At 42.0% G+C, this 17016-nt stretch overlaps 1 protein-coding gene across 1 annotated transcript in view; it reads left to right on the top strand.

The window, feature by feature from the left end:
- arhgef10 (Rho guanine nucleotide exchange factor (GEF) 10) overlaps window positions 1-17016 on the top strand; it is a 44479-nt gene that overhangs the window by 8448 nt on the left and 19015 nt on the right. Inside the window, exons 3-18 of the mRNA XM_079217598.1 lie at window positions 1194-1577; window positions 2932-3288; window positions 4254-4290; window positions 4600-4688; window positions 5025-5081; window positions 5694-5881; window positions 6838-6954; window positions 7483-7594; window positions 7794-7906; window positions 8003-8080; window positions 8162-8341; window positions 8950-9066; window positions 9341-9433; window positions 9946-10116; window positions 10628-10773; window positions 11294-11478. Of these exons, the coding sequence (XP_079073724.1) occupies window positions 1194-1577; window positions 2932-3288; window positions 4254-4290; window positions 4600-4688; window positions 5025-5081; window positions 5694-5881; window positions 6838-6954; window positions 7483-7594; window positions 7794-7906; window positions 8003-8080; window positions 8162-8341; window positions 8950-9066; window positions 9341-9433; window positions 9946-10116; window positions 10628-10773; window positions 11294-11478 (2424 nt within the window). The remainder of the gene's footprint in view (window positions 1-1193; window positions 1578-2931; window positions 3289-4253; window positions 4291-4599; window positions 4689-5024; window positions 5082-5693; window positions 5882-6837; window positions 6955-7482; window positions 7595-7793; window positions 7907-8002; window positions 8081-8161; window positions 8342-8949; window positions 9067-9340; window positions 9434-9945; window positions 10117-10627; window positions 10774-11293; window positions 11479-17016) is intronic.

The raw sequence follows: 17016 nt of genomic DNA, 5'->3' as shown, positions 1-17016 counted from the left end.
TTGCCTAATTACAGTGTGGAAACTGGAAAGACATTTGTTGTTCCCTTCCTGTCTGCTGCCAAGTGAGTGCGCTGATGCGAATGTGACGCCTTTGAACGTTAACTATATCTCGTAGCTCTGCCCTAGTTTGTCTTTGCTGTAAAGTAGAGCAGCTGGTGTGCTGTTTTGGTGCAGAATCCAATCCCTCGTGGAAGAATTTCTGTAAGAAAACATACTGCTGTAGTAGACCCCACCCTTAATTATAAGTCTGTTTGTGGCGCAGTCTTTTTATTTGAGAAGCCCGAGGACTAAAACTGCCACCCACAGTGTATCTTTAAACAGTCTCTAAAAGAGTCTTTGCATGAAATTATATGATTATTGAGTTAAATCCGATCTAAATTTAACTTATATTTAGCCAAATCCTGAAAAGCATACAGTGTGGTATGATAACCTTGTCTCTTCATCCTTCTGTGTGTTATTAGTCTAAGCTAGTTTGTATACAAAGGGTGTATCTACTTGGCTGTTGCAGTAGATAAACAGGTTACAATCTTTCAGAAGTTTAGATATTAGTACTTTATTAATAGTTTGCTTGACAGTTCCCATTCACAAGCCTTTACAGACTGACTGTAGTTAAGTTTGTTACTTTATTCAACAGGGACGCAGTGTATTACAATTACAATCTATGAAAATATGCCAGCCAGAAAGGTTATTTTCCATATGTAGTAAGATTGAAGTCATCATTGTTGAAAGCGACCCTTACAGATTTTGATGTACAACTTAAATGGCATTTGGTACACAGATGCTACATGTCTGTAGTCATCTTGGAATTACATTTTTATCTTTGGGTTATTACATGTTATCCATTTGGGGTGGGTAATATAAATATTCTCTCACAATATAAGTCGTGATAGCAATGTATTATTATCTCCGTATTGATATGTTTTGGGAAATTCAGTCAAGATACTGTTTATGGATGAAAATGGAGTAGGATCTGTTTTTGCTAATCCAGTGAATTAAAAACCTAACGAAATGGCAATACTACCTTAAATATCCTATCTAACCATATTAAATGGATAGTAACCTGTAGAAATCATATAACAAGGTCTTTACCAGTTGACTAATACGTATATCTTCAAAACACCCAACTTTTGTATTCTCTGTGTGAATGATTTATTCCACTTCTATATCTCTCTGAATCCTGTCTATTTGTTCAGTGTTGGCAGACAGCGCCCCCTTCGCAGATGAAGATGAGGGGGAAACCTTCGACTTTGATGACAGTGGAGATGACATCCCTGAGGCTGACCGCCTACCCCCTGCACCTCCAGCTCCTCTTGCCCCGAGCAGCAATGATCCGGGCCAGGACCAACCGGTGGTCAGTCACCCTGAGGGTCATCTCACCGGCCCAGACACCCCAGCACCTTCCGCCACATCCGCCACAGCTCCATCATCAGCGGACACAACAGTTGCCACAAGCAGATCCTCCACAGCAGGTGGAGCAACAGCAGAAGGAGAGGGGACTGATGACATGGAGACAGATTTACCACCACCTCCACCCCCTCCTCTTGTTGATGACGCAGAGGCAGATCCTGGAAGAACAGGTTTGCGCCCCCAAAAGTGTTGACATTGTATTGGGCTCTGAGGGGGCGAGGGTGTTTGAGCCCATTTTAGCAGAAATTCCTCTGCATTGCAGTGTTGGAAATTAGTTGGATGCAAATAGCAGCGACCAAAAATTCTCCACATTCCCGTTTCTTATTTGTGTACATTATCTGGCTCTGATCTAGCCCATTCAGCTCATGCTAAAGTGGGGCAGTCTGTCTCTCTCATGACACCTTGTATCTCTGGCTGCCTGGCGCTGGAGTTTGTCTGGCTTTTATCACGAAACGTCTTGACAGCAGCAGCAGGCAGGAAAGGCTAGGCTCTACTTGTTCTCACTCACTCACACATTCTGTTGTACTGCAGTGAAGGGACGTCAACACTGCACAGGTTTTCCCCTTTTTAAAGCATGTTTGATGGGAACAAACGGGCCTTGCATTTCTATCAACATGAGAAATCTCAATCGGCCTTTTTATATCTTCTGATGCTCACCTCTCAAAATGCCACATCGTACCCCAATCTACAGTGCCTCTGTCCCCTTAACCAGAGCTGCTTGCAAAGGCTTATCCAGAATGACAACTCTTTTGAAAAGTGTCCTCCCTGTGAAGATCTAAAACCCAAATAGTTTTGAACAAAGATGGAAGAGATATTTGTTCCACCCCCCCATATTCATACAGGGCTTTTTGAGGTGGACCAGGTGATCAGTTTCTCATACATAGAGACACGGATTCATCGCTCTCCATCGACTTTGTGTGGCGTGAAGGTGCTTAGCAAATATCACTGCTGTGTGATGGGATGCTCTATCAACAGGTTAATGAACCCAGAACCAAGTTTTGATAAGCTGCCGAACCCGAGATACTGAGCTGTTAAGAAGACAAAAGTGAGGCATCAGCAGGAAGAATGGGAACACTGTGGGATCCTGACGCTCAGTATGCGTGGCGTTTTGTCCCAATGTCAGTCTCACTCTGTTTCAGTCAGGAAAGACTTCATTTAGAGTGAAACAAAAATGTTTTACACGTGCATGATGAGATGAATAGTGAACTCACTGGACACAGGAGTAATGATGATACTAAATGTGTAGGTTCACATCCTGTTCAACTATAATGATTCATCTAATGTGATCTCAGTCATTTTCTAAACTCCACCTTGAATGAATGGAATAAAACCACTCCTATAAGGGTTTGTGTCTCTTTTAGGGAACGTATTACATAGGGGGCTCTATAAAAATGACTCTTTTTAGACACAATCTCTTTTGGTCTTTGGTCTTATTTAATTACAACTAAGCTGATCATGTTTTTTTGCAATGCGTTTCAATATAGTTGTACCTGACATGTTTTTTTGTGTTCTGTCACCCACCAGGCAGTGACGGCCAGGATGCGTCCACCGATGCCCCTCACCCTCCACAGGCCGTCCCCAGAAGCACCTCCCAGGGCAAAGTCAACCCCTACTCTGTGATTGACATCACTCCTCTCCAACTGCAGCAGCTTGAGCAGCAGCATGAGCAGCCGCATGGACCCTCCTCTGGCGCTTGCTCACCAATGGAGCCCAAGGAGCCAGAGGGAGAATCCCAGGATATCCCCACCAGCCCTGTTGGCATCGCATCCGGATACTCAGTCCCAGTGCCCTGTGGCTATGCAACCCCCTCTGGAGTGCCGCTCATCACGCCAACGTACACCACACCCGTCATCATTCGACACCTCTCCGCGGATGAGGATGGTAAAGTAGAGCCTGCAGCCAGTTCATAAAATAATAATGAGGTTGATCAGATGTTGACCAATGTTTATTTTGAAACATCTAAAACAAGAGAAAGTTCTCTTGTAAATCTTTCTCTCCTTTCTCACTGCCTTCAGTCCTAGAGATACAATGCAATGACACGTAAATGCTGCATCAGCTACTTCTGTCCTTTATTCTTTCCCTTGTTTTTCCTAAAGCCTTGCCATAAGGAAGTAGGGACTAAATTTAGCCCTCCCCAAAGATCTGTGTTGGCTGTGAGGATTTTCCGGTTTCCTTCAAATCTAGCAGTAGCTGAGCCCGGGCCTGTGGCCTGGCGTGCTGAGGGGTCTGATTACACTGTCATTATCTTACCAAGGTCACACCAGATTGAAAAACATTCCGATTTTTTTTTAGTAAAAGAGTTTGGAAAGTCATCGTTTTGTGTGATGAGGTAGAAAATCCTTTACACAGTTGCAGCGTTGTCATCTGCAAGTTCTGGCCATGATATACAAAGCAAGGACATACAGTTGTCTCTATTGCAAAAGGTCCAAGGAAAACAGAAGGTTTGTTTTATCTTGGAATTATTCAATTTGTGAAGTGAAATTTGTGGAATCGCATTAATAAGTAAATATCGCCTTGACTAAATCGATACCGAATCGTCAGTGACACCTGGTGGCTCATGAGGAAAGATACAATCCTGGAATTGTGAAGTTATTTGCGTTTGCTTGACATGGAGTGTGCTGATTTCTGCAACAATTATATTGATGGTATATTCTAAAAAGTAGTGGTTATTGTCTCAGTCATAATGTATTATTCATGCCATGCTCTTAACAATACTCTACAATAGTAAGCCATGCTCACATGCACAGTACATCTTTCTGCTTGGATCCTAGGACCTAAAAACAGTAACAAATGGTGATGTGTTGTTGGGTTTCTTTCAGTAATGTTTTCTCTCTTTTTACCTTCAGTGACTGTGGTTGGGACTGGCAACACCTGTGTAGACAGGTATGTGGCATACTAAACAGCTGGAGCAAGTCTATACCAGTCCTTTTGTATATTTAGGGCTACATCTTAAGAGAAGAATGCAAAGTATACCTCCCACGTTCACTTACACTAATGGTTTCTGACCCTTGTCCGTGTATGAAAAAATGACAAACACCCTCATGTAATGCCATAAATATATCATGTATGTCATGTATCATTCTATTAATACAGAAAAATAAAATTATTAATTGGTTTTCTAACATTACACTGCCTACGAAAGTATGTATTTTTGTTTGCACAGTTAAAATTTAGTTTGCATGTTTTCTTAAGTGTTTTCAGTGAAGAGTATCCAGCTATCAGAGAAGAGGATGCTTTGACTAAATGGGCATCCGATCCTGCCAACACTGCATGGATGGAAAGTAAGGCATGATATCCATTATAATTGCACATCTTGTAGGAATGCTTGAATCATTTCTATGTATTTCCGCTGTTGTTTCAATTCTTTGTACTTACCACAGTGCATGCCTTCAGGGGGATATTATCTTTTATTCTTCTTTTGACACTGCTCAATTCCCAGACGCTTCCTTCCCTGTTTTTTTGAGGAAGCAGACCGTTGTGTGTGTGTGTGTGTCTGTGTGTGTGTGTGTGTGTGTGTGCTTTCCTTTTAGATCCCTTCTACATTGCATCCTGTCTGTTGTGTGATGTGAGAAGTCATGCGTTAGTTGTTGCGAACTGATCTTTTTATTATGCTTCAGATCCAGATGAGGTGATTTACGATGATGTGCCCAGAGAGAACTCTGACTCCAACACAGGTTTGTATATAAATCCTACATTTCACAAATTCAGTATTTTTGTTCCTGTCTGTAGCTTTAAGCCTGTCAGCACTGCTCACTTTCACTTCTATTGTCCTAATTTCTTCTGTCAAAAACTAGGATACTAATACTTCATTTAGGCTTTTGCATGTTTGAGTGTTCTGGTTTTGCAGTACAATACAATGGCCAATGGATTAATATACATTTTTGTGAAGCTTGTGATTTCAGTAAAGTAGTTTTTACTGATACGACTTATGATATATATATATATATATATATATATATATATATATATATATATATATATATATATATATATATATATATATATATATATATATATATATATATATATATATATATATATATATATATATATATATATATATACACACACACACACACACAGTTCTAATCTGCTATTCAACATTATAAACTTTACAAATACTTTGAATATTTATTACATGGCTGTTCTATTTGAGTGCAGTTATTTTTGTGTTTATCCACATATACATTTATGCTAATAACCATTAAAAGAAGAACCCTAAAAATGCTTCTGTGGGTACATTGACTTGCTAAACGTTAGCGTCTCTGTCCTGTTGTTTCCTACAGATCCAGATGAGATGATCTATGACGACGTGGAACTTGGAGAGGAGGGCGGCTGCAACAGCTCCCTCGACAACGGCTGGAGCTCCAGCGAGTTTGAAAGCTACGACGAGGCCAGCGACGGGGAAGGTCGCCCTGAGAACGGCCTGCCACATGCCTTCATGAGAGGAAAGCCGCCTCAGAGGAAAACCCATGTGTGTATAACAATCACACTCATATTCCTCTGTCAGCATTACAGACAAAACACATATATTATCTCAATATCACATCTGTAGGTGGGTGGATGAAGCAGGGATTCATTTTTATTTGTAATATGCAATTTTGTATTTTAAATTGTGTCTTCTCTTCTACCCTCTACATATCTACTGATATTGTATATATCTGACATATTTGCTGATTTAAAGTTGTAGTTTTAATTTATTATTATTATTGTGCCTATTTTGAACCTTTGATAAAATTGTTTGTGACTGAAGAGTTCAATAATGTACAGTATATTTATGCATGCATGTGGAATCAATAGTCTATTTGTTTCTGCAGACATGTGACATATGATTCTGGTTTACAGTCAGCTTGCTGCACTCTGAAATGTTTTGGATTGTGGTTTTGAGAATTCAGCTTCACTTTTGTTTTCAGTGACCCATGGTCAGATATTATATGATTGCTTCAGGCAAAGGAAATAATTTTGCACAATTTATGTGTTGAGTTGATACATATTTATTTACATATGAATTCAGCTATTAGCGAATTTATCAAAATGGAGGACAAATTGTGAGAAAGAAAATCAAATAAAAACCAAATGGTATTTTTGTTATAAACAATTTTTCAGAAACTGTCAATGTTAGAATATTATGTTTCAGGTGAGTCAGATTAATGCATAACTTAATTTCCAAGTATGTTGTGCATATTTCAGTGGACCCATTAATGGAAAAAAAATCAAGGGAGGGCATGCTCTTTGGAAAATTACATATCTTCCCCTGAGTCACAGTTTAAATGAGTTAAGCAAAATATTTTTTTTGGAAGAGGATAGGGGCAGCAGCCTAGCCACACATCTATCAAAGTATACATATATTAAAGTGAGGTTGCTGGTCGATCAAAGGTGCAAGGTCATTCCAAAACCATAACCAGTAACGCCTGCTTTGCTTTTGTTTAGCTCTCTCAAGATCTGACACGCTTGAAAGAACACTATGAGAAAAAGATGAAAGATCTAATGGCAAATACAGTGGGAACGGTAGAGCTGCAGCAGTTAAAACAGAAACACGAGCAGAAGGTAAACTACCTGAGGCTCACCTCACCTGCCTGTGCTAGACAGTAGTCCCAACCACTAACTCTCATTCTGGGTGTCTCCCACTGACTCGGTACCCTCATCCTGCTCTGATGTGAATGACTTGTGGTGGTACTGGTGATGGGTTTGCATTCAACTCAGTTGCCTCCCTTTCTGCTGCTTTTACCTGTCTCATTATATATGATTGTGCATTGAAAGTTGTGAAGCAGTTGAATTTTAATATTACATTATTAAACGTAGCTGAAAGCTGTTGCATATTGTATATCCGTCATTCTGTATTTATAGTTAGCCCTCTGTTACTTTCAGCTGATGTCCCACTTACTTTGTCATTCTCTGGTCAACTTTGTTCTCCTGTTATTAATACATAATCTGCCGTTTATCTTCATCCCTACTCTAACAATGCTCCTGTCTTGTTAAGCTGAGTTCAGTAGCTTGTTAGCCTTAGGTGTAGACAAATATATACGTTGTGTTACTTTTGGGATATAGAACATTGTGTATTATGTCTCAACAAAGATGCAAAAGCTGGTGAAGGCAGCTAAGGAAGGGACCAAAGATGGACTTGAGAAAACCAAAGCTGCAGTGAAGAAGGGACGCTCTTTCATCAAAACCAAGTCGTTCTGTAATGGTATGCACTTTGACCTCATCAACAGCAAATCCCCTTCGCTGTACACATTGCCCCTTATCTCTTCTGTTTATGTTACATCGGGGTAATGTAAAAACGTTCAGCACTTTAGCAAAGAGCAACACAGCATTTTTCAGGCTTGTTTGTTTAATTGCTATCATGCCTTTATGGCGCTTTATGCTCTCTCGTCTTCATCTTTCAGAGAGAAAGTCGGGCTGTTTCGAGGATGAGGAGTCTGAACTCTTCATTGAGGTGGACTGCTTCAATGTTGAGCCAGTGCTTTGTCCGGCGCCGGCGGGTCTTTCACAGCAACAGGTAATAAACATGCCTTTCAACTTGTATCCCAAGTTCTGCAACCCTTTGCTGTTTAAGAAAACCATAGCAAATGGGTTTTGTATGTTTCCTCTACAGCTGGTGAGAAGATGCATATTGGGATCGATATTGGAGAGTGAGAAGAACTATCTTGATGCACTGAAAAGGATATTAGAGGTATGCAAGTGCGGCTGCGGTGAATGCCAAATCCACTTTGAAATGTTTTGTTATTACAGTTCACATTGTCTGCTTCATCAGCAATACGAGAAGCCCCTGTCCCAGCTTGAGCCGAGGCTGCTGAGCGACAGGAAACTGAAGATGACCTTCTATCGCGTGCGTGAGATCCTGCAGTGCCACTTCCTGTTCCAGATCGCCCTGGCGAGCCGCGTTGCTGAGTGGGACAGCCTGGAGATGATTGGGGACGTCTTTGTTGCATCGGTAAGCTGGGGCTGCAAAAGCCTTTTTTCAAGAACTTTATGAATATACTAAACATAAATGATATATGTTAGCTGTGGTGATTCCAGCTGAATCAGTTTGATATTTATGGCATTTCGGATTACATGCAGCAAAGCCGTACTCGCCTCTTTTTTTCTTAATATCAAAGAAAATGCAGAAATGGAAGTCTGTTCTATAATAGTATGTCGTCCACCTTCCCCTCTGCTTTGCAACTCCTCAAAAAATTCCCACAGTCCTGCTCACAACTTCACTTCCTTGTTATTGTGCGACAATCGACTCCTGGCATGACATCAGAGGAGCAGTGAGACCCATCTGAAGTCTGCTCAGTACCCTCTGTCACCTCACAATTCATTTCCCATCATACAACAACAGAACGTGTGTGTGTGTGTGTGTGTGTGTGTGTGTGTGTGTGTGTGTGTGTGTGTGTGTGTGTGTGTGTGTGTGTGTGTGTGTGTGTGTGTGTGTGTGTGTGTGTGTGTGTGTGTGTGTGTGTGTATATCCCATTTGATTTAATTATGGCTGTCGGGACGTTTTTGAAAAAGATACCAACCGTAGCTTTAATGTGTTTAAACAACTGTGTTCCTCAACAGTTCTCAAAGTCCATGGTGCTGGATGCCTACAGTGAGTATGTGAACAACTTCAGCACTGCAATGGCAGTGGTGAGGAAGACGTGCGCCTCCAAACCTGGCTTCCTGGAATTCCTCAAGGTTTGAGAAAAATGTGAAAACGGTGTCATGAATACATGTTGTCTTTGGGTTTTTACATGCATGCATTATATGTGCATTTCATCAAAAAGCATCTACTGTTACTGTTTTGACCATCCATGAGGTGAATTATTGCTGATATGTTGTTGCTAAAGATCGCTAATTAAATTACTATTTTTTTTTACATTAAACATACATAAATGCTAAATAATTCTACTCAAAAGTACATTAATTATCCTGGTAAATACAACTCTGTAACCCGTCTTCTCACCTCCAGCATCGCCAGGAGACCAGCAGTGACCGGATGACTTTGTACGGCCTGATGATGAAACCTATCCAGAGATTCCCACAGTTCATTCTGCTCCTTCAGGTTTGATGAATTCTTATTTTTGCAGTAATCTCTGACTGCAGTATGCAGAACACAGTGTGGTATGTTCAGTGACCAGCAGAGGGAGTGCCTCACTCATAAATAGAGCTTTGTTTTTCAAAGTTCTTTCCTCAAAGAGGGGGTCGGGGGAAATGGTCTCAGAAATAGTTTCCTCAGATCTCTTTTAAATCTCGCCCTAGCATATTGGCTTTTCCTCTGCCGCTTGCAGAAAATATATGACACTTTATTTTCTCTGTATAAATATGTATAAGAGCAGTTAATTGGCTGCATTGGTTCTAATATAAAAACATCAGTCTTGAGGATGTGTGCTGTATAGATACAGAAAAATGGATGAGAAGAGAGAGCATGCTTTCAAATGCTGTTGGACGCGATTATGCAGAAGTATGGATACTTGTACAGGTTACAGGGTTTCTATGAAACTGGGAGATTGGTCCACAGTGGTTATAATCAGCGAATGATGGCTAAAGTGTGACTTGTCTGTCCGTCCTCATCAGGACATGCTGAAGAACACACCAGTGGGCCACGCAGACCGGCTGCCCCTGCAGATGGCCCTAGCAGAGCTGGAGACACTGGCAGAGAAGCTCAACGAAAAGAAGAGGGAAGCCGACCAGCGCTGCGAGATCCGGCACATTGCAAAGGCCATGAACGAACGCTACCTCAACAAGGTGTGTGTGTGTGTGCCCTGGCGTGCATGGTTGTGGTTTGAATCATTTTACAGTGTGATGCTGCAGCGTTATGGCGTCTGTGTTTCTTCTTTTTTTTTGGTGAGATTGGTTTGAGTTGATGGTTTACTCACGGTTCCGTCAGTACACTCATTCTGGCTGATGATGTTCAAGTCTTTTAGCATATGCTGTGGCATTTCTCTCTGTCCCAGTGTGGGCGGCCATCCGGCACTTGAGCTTCACATTTTTTTCAAGTATTCTCTTGCCTGAATAACATCTTTTTAGAGCATGGTTTTGCACATATGCACACATTACCAGCTCTCCCCAAGGTGTAATTATTTGTCTATCTGCAGCCACCCACTCGCATCTGCGTAGAAACATGTGTTTACAAGATGCCCTATATTGTCCAGAGTCTCTGTGTGGTCTACTTTTCATCACTGAGCTTGGTGCTGTTAGATGAACACTTTACTTTACGTACTTTCACATAGTATCTCTTATCATCTATATCCCTTAGCTTCTGAGTAATGGCAGCCGCTACCTGATCCGCTCAGACGACATGGTGGAGACGGTCTACAATGAGCGTGGTGAGATCATCAAAACCAAGGAGCGACGCCTCTTCCTGCTCAATGATGTTCTCATGTGTGCCACGCCCAATATCCGGTAAGAGTGCCCGCAAACCAGAAGGGCGTGTTCTTAATATGTACCTTAATTTGCACCTTCTCCTGTCCTTGGGTGCAATATCCTGTAATCTCTTTACTATGTTACACATTTAGAAACTAATTGTTGTGTGTGTATTTTTGTTGTGGTCTGGGCCAAGATTTCCTAATAGTAAAAATCTTTCTTAACATGAACTAAACTGAAATTAAACTAAAAGTGTAGAGAAAGACGGGAACCACTTTATTTAAATGGTGACCTCGGGTGACCTTTGACCACACTGAATCTGTGGGTTTGGAATAGCTATGGCTTTCTGTTCCTGGGCTTTTCAGCTTCTGTCCTGTAATTGTAACATGATGGTCACCACATACTGCCTTTGGGAAACTAATATATTCTAGATGATGTGAATTATTCCCTCCTTACACGGTGCCGAATAGACATTTCTTTTCCATAAACAAGCTGTTGAGAACAACATGAACCAGAGCCACTTTGTCACATGACCTCCGTCTCTTTCTGCTCTGTCCAGGTGTCAGGATGGCAGTGGGAGTGGCAGTGGCAATGCCCCACTCGACCAGAAGTTCCTTCTCAAGTGGAGTGTGCCTTTGAGCTTCGTGGAAGTGCTGGAGTTTGGATCCAGCGAGGACATGGCCGACAACAGTCGCTACCCAACGTCCCATTCTGGGGAGAAGGTGGTCATCAGCGCTAAGCCAAGTATGAACCAGTGTCACGTTCTGTTATTTTGAATCGGTGTCTGTGGCGCTGTTTCTCCCTCTGTCAACTGGGGACAAAAGGTCCGGTCGAAAAGAGATGAGAGTTCAATTAGTGGAGTTGCTTTTAGAGAGCGCAAAGTAGGCAATGGGGGTTTGAGACTCAGGGATGAGAGCCGACACCAACTAGTCAGTTAACTTGATGCTAACTAATTCATAATAACGTTTTCTATTGTGATTCAGGGTAAATATCTCAATGCTTGTGCTGGACTCTATACAACCTGGGCATATAAGAGGTTGTCTAGGGGTTTTAAAGTATAGCTATATTAGCTATGCTATATGTAGCTTTCAATATTGCTCGCAGCAATACAAATACCATAGTGATCAGAGTGATTTCATTGTCGTTTTTAGAGCACATTCACATTTCTAAAATGGTGTCAGTCTTGCCCAGACCATCCAGACTTGAGTGTGTATTTTTTCCTTCTGCAATCCTCTGGTCTGCTGGCTTCCAGGTCCAATGATTTCAGTTTTTCCACTGGGCTCTCCCCTGTCGCAGACAGCTGCTCAGCCACTTTAAAAGACACGCCAGAGGCATGACGAAAGTGTATATTTTTGTGGTCGGAGCACTGCTGTTTTTATTCTCGGATGTAGATTTATTTGTGCGTGTACGTGTTTGTGCCGAGGTAAAGGCAGCGCACATCGCTGGGCTGGTGGAGCTTTGATGCTGTATTATGCCTGGTCTGTCAAAGGCCTTATGTATTCAAGCTGAGGTCACTACCACTAAAACACACACTTCTCTTTCTCTCTCGCTGTCAATCTCTCCATCTCCCTCTAATCTAACAGCCGCGATACAGTTATGCAATGTTTAGCCTTTTGCAGCCAGGTGTCACATTTATTATTTCCACCTTCTTAAAATATTTGAGTCCTCTTTTATCTGCCTTTTAGACCCTTTGTTCTTTACCTTTACTTCCTGTTTCACCCATCTTCTTTCAAACCCCCCTCTGATACTTCACTGAGCTATGTTAAAAGTAGAATTTTAAATAAGGACCTTTGGCTGAATTAGCGTATTATGACAGTAACTTGCCTTCGTTCTGATTTACTTATTCCCCAACCAACAACTTCAGCTTTGTGTGTGTCTATGTGAAGGTTTGTGTGTCTATGTGAAGGTTTGTGTGTCTATGGGAAGGTTTGTGTGCATGCAAATGTGTGCGTTGTCCAGGAACTTTTGTGGAAACAATTGTCAACTGTGTGCAGCCGAAAGCAGCTCGGTGACCAGCCTGCTAGAAGACAATGAAAAGGTTCTCCAGCCTATGATGTCACCTCTTTTCATGTCCTCCTGCTTATTTCAACGCTGCGTCTCTCCACTGCATAGCAATCAGTCCACCAGGCAGCCCCTTCTTTTCAAGTTACGTTTTCCTGCTGCTCACAGTCAGTATGTCATTTGTAGATATGTTGTTTGTTTTTAGCAAGTGTTTAATTGCTGGGATGACTACTGTGTTTCCTATGATGCTGCCCAGCAGGCTTGATTTGTTTGAAAACTCCTGGCATTTGGACCTTTCACAAAGAGCTTTCAGGAAGTTGGACCCAGATTGAAATGAGTTACACTTGGCGGTTTGGTCTTCTCATTTGTCGAGCGCAGACGTCATACACTGATAACACGTAACATAACATAAACACAGATAATGCACAGGCGTGTTGACAAATATGTTGTTCAATCTCTTTTTTACTTTTTAACAATGCCAACAAATTCATATTAACTAGTCTATAAATGGCTATAAATACTGTTGTAGTTGCACTTGCTCCAAGCATAACACACCATAGCATAACATGAGAGCATTATTCAGCATTTCTGCCCTGACCGGAATTCAACCCTCAGTCATTTTGCTGAGACGGATGAGCCATGAACATTGCATTAGAGAAGGAAGAAAGAAGAAAAACAAGGCGACAAAAGTGCACGACTCACTCAAACAAAGCATTTGTCATGTCATCTTATTCATAGTTTAAGTAAATAAGCATGAACTGTAGTTATATGGAAAAGTGGCTTTGATTTGATCCAGTGAATGCAATGCAATGCAATGCAATGCAATAAGAGCTCATTGACCATGAAAGAAATCCAAAACCCATATACACTCATGTAGGCCTGCTGTGTTCTGCTTGTGCTTTAGTTTGCAGGGCTGTGTCCAAACTCAGAGAGAGACATTTTTGAGTAATTCTCCCAGAGACCACCTACAAATGTGGATTTTGGCGATGCACAAACAGGGGTAAAGTGTCCCCTGAATGGCCAGCCAGCCAGCAAGACCTTCAGAAGAGGACTGGACTGGGTTGCCATGGAGTCGGAGCACCAGGCAGACTGTGGCTATTGTAGGAAAAGGCGAGGAGGAGGAGAGGGAAGGAAAGGGGTGAAGAGAAAGTAGAATGTCGGCAGCAAACAAAGTCATTTTGGTGCCAAAGACTGACGCGGTACAACCGTTTGGTCCCAGATACGCGCATGAACATGGGTCATGTGATGTGCGCTGAAAGGTTTGCAGTGAGGTTTTAATTGGACAGAGCCCTGCACTTTTGATTGAATGGCGTAGACGACTTTTCTGTTGACAATTTTTGTCAACTGACGTGCATTCCTCGTTTGCTCTGTACAAACTATTTGTATCAAAAGGAAACAACGGCTTGCTTTGTGTGTGCTCAAAGTGCTGCTGCACTGAACACAACCACATAGCTCATCAAAGGTCTGGCAGGCATTTCCTCTCTCTCACTCTCACACTCTCACTCTCACACACACACACACACACAGCAGGAAGTTGTTTGTCAGGAGGCTAGAGGAGACGAAATGTCAAAACCAAACTCTTTTTTATAGCATTTTTGGACGCGCTGACGCGTCACCTTGAGAAGTACGACTTTGAGGAGCGAGTGTGTCGTCACTGTTGAGATTCCAGAGGCATGAAGGCAACAGAACACACTCACACAAATATGTCTCTCTCGGCTTTTATTCTCAGTCATGATTTCCTTTCACTAGTCTGCTAATTACTAGAGATGTATTCTGAAGGTGCACAGTATACAGAGCTCCTCAACTTATGTAACAAAAATATATATATATATTTATAACAGTTTATAACTTCAGAGGAAACGTCACACGGCTGTGTATTGAATGCTTGCAACTAGGGCTGCAACTAACGATTATTTTAATAATCGATTAATCGGTTGATTATTTTTTCGATGAATCGGATAGAACATTTTTTTTTATCAAAAAAGCGTTCATTTCCAACCCTTTATTCAAAAACAGAAGTGACAGTGCAAGACATCTTCAGAAAGTGCACAAACAGGTTGCTCCTTGAACATCCCTAAGCTGTTAATTAAAACAATAAAATGGACTAACACTAAAAACATACACATGTATGCTTTACATCTGCCAAATGTGAGCCATTGTTACTGTAGTTGATCCTTCCAGAGGCTGCATTTACATACCCTGCTTTATCAATATGTATGAAATACTGGGACAGAGGGAAGCTGTACTGCTCCATATAGAGCGTCCTCTTCCTTAAACTCGTTCATTCTGGGTCTCTTATGACCACGACGTCACGTTGTTGGCTAAGCCCAACGACGTGATTTGCTTCATTCTACTTTGAGTAAAAAATAAAAAAAAAACCTGCAGCCAGATCCGCCGGTGTGCCGGTTTAACGTTAACGAGTGACAGCGTGACCTGAACCAGACCGGGGGGTGACGGCATGTTTCATCACGTTACGTTTTTTTTACAAGCAAGACTGAACTGTAACGGAACAAAACGTAACTTTAACGACAATACACAACCCAAACACGTTAGCTAACGTGATAGCAAGCTAGCTTCCATTTAAAACAAGTTTGAGGAACACGAAGACGCTGATTGGCCAAGACTCGACTCAACAAAGATCTTCTATTTTTGAGAAGATCACGACCTCAGCTTTTCTCGTGTCTCACTCCAATCTCAGAAACGCTGGCCGGCCAGTTGCTCTGCTCCGCTCTTTTTTTTTTCTCCGCGACTTATTGCCCGACGTAATAATCGCGCGACACAACGAATCGATAATGAAATTCGTTGCCAACACTTTTGATAATCGATTTTTATCGATTTTATCGATTCGTTGTTGCAGCCTTACTTGTAACCACTAAGAATGTTCAGCGCTCATCCAATCACATTTCACTTCTGTTTCTCTATGGACTCGAGAGCTGATTAAACTGAGAAGGCCTTCTAGCATCTGTTTTGCCACAGGGCCCGCGTGACCATTAACGTGCGCTGTGATTGGTCAGTGTGTCAGTACACACTCAGTGGGAGTACATAAACTCCCACCGATAAACTGTACTCCTTTTTTTAAGGAGAGCGGATGGACTTTGTCTTTAATGAACAGCATCTGGTAAGTTTCCTGCTCCGTAAAAGCGCATTGCTGAACAGGAGCGTCGGCTGACTTTTTTTCCCCCAGTCCGCCCCTGATGTGGACTATATGGCACTGAAGGCCTAGCTCGAAAACGCACGGCCCGCCACTGGCTTCTATTACTAGATTGCAAGCGGAGCAACAAGGAACAGGAGCAGGAACTATGAGAGGAAATACATAAGGGGATCTTTATTCTCAGATGAGAGGTTATCCTAACCAGGAGGGAGGAAGTAGTCATTTTCTTCACCATCTTATCCACGTCAGTTTTTTGGTCGGCCATCTTTTTTTCTGAAGATGCCTCTGGTCTTTTTTTTTCAGCTCAAGACAGATGTCTTCGAAGATCCTTGTTGTCCTCCGTCAGCTTTTGGACTTGAGTCCGCAAGCTTAAATCTTCACTGGCCCTTTCCTCTTGCATTCCTTTGACCTTCGAGAGCAGCAGCTCGGCTTCGTTCTACTTCGGGCTCTCCTGCTTCTCCGACAGGCTCTTTGTATTGTCCAGCGACGTTGTTAAAGTGACCTCCTACTGCTTTATTTTGTACAGTTCCAACTTCACATTTTCGGCCATAGCTTTGTTGTTGGATTCCAAAGCTATCTTCATGGACTCCAAGATCTGGTCCTTCTCGCTAAAGTCTTTGCTTGTCTTCAAAGTGAGTTTTTCTAACTCTTCCTCATACTTAGCAACCATCTCGCTGTAACTCTGGTTCTGTAAATGGAGTTTTTCCTTTAGCTGGGCGATCTTGATGTCTTTCTCCTCCTGAAGATACAGCACATCCTTCAACACCCCCTCAGTGAGCGCTCGACTCTCCAGACGGCTTGATTTCACTTCCCCTTGGTGGACTCTCCGGCAGAAATTCCACTTCTCGACTTCCGATCGGATCTTTTGTTTTTCCATCTGACTTTGTTTGTTATTCAACCAGGAGATATGATAGTTGGCATAACCCAGCGGAGTTTGTGAAAAATCTTCGTCGTCGTCGGATCTTGGATGGTCCTGGGGACCAGCATCCCTAAAGCCCTCCTTCTTTCTGATGTCCACAGCACCAAAGACACAAATCATTTGTGTAAATAAAGGACCCGTACAAAAATAATTATTCTCAATTATCACTAAGTGTGTATTGGGGTCTGTTTTTCTTCTAAAAAAAATAATA

The sequence above is a fragment of the Taurulus bubalis genome (assembly GCF_910589615.1).
Source record: "Taurulus bubalis genome assembly, chromosome: 4".
Lineage (NCBI taxonomy): Eukaryota > Metazoa > Chordata > Actinopteri > Perciformes > Cottidae > Taurulus > Taurulus bubalis.
This window is presented reverse-complemented; position numbering and strand designations above follow the sequence as displayed.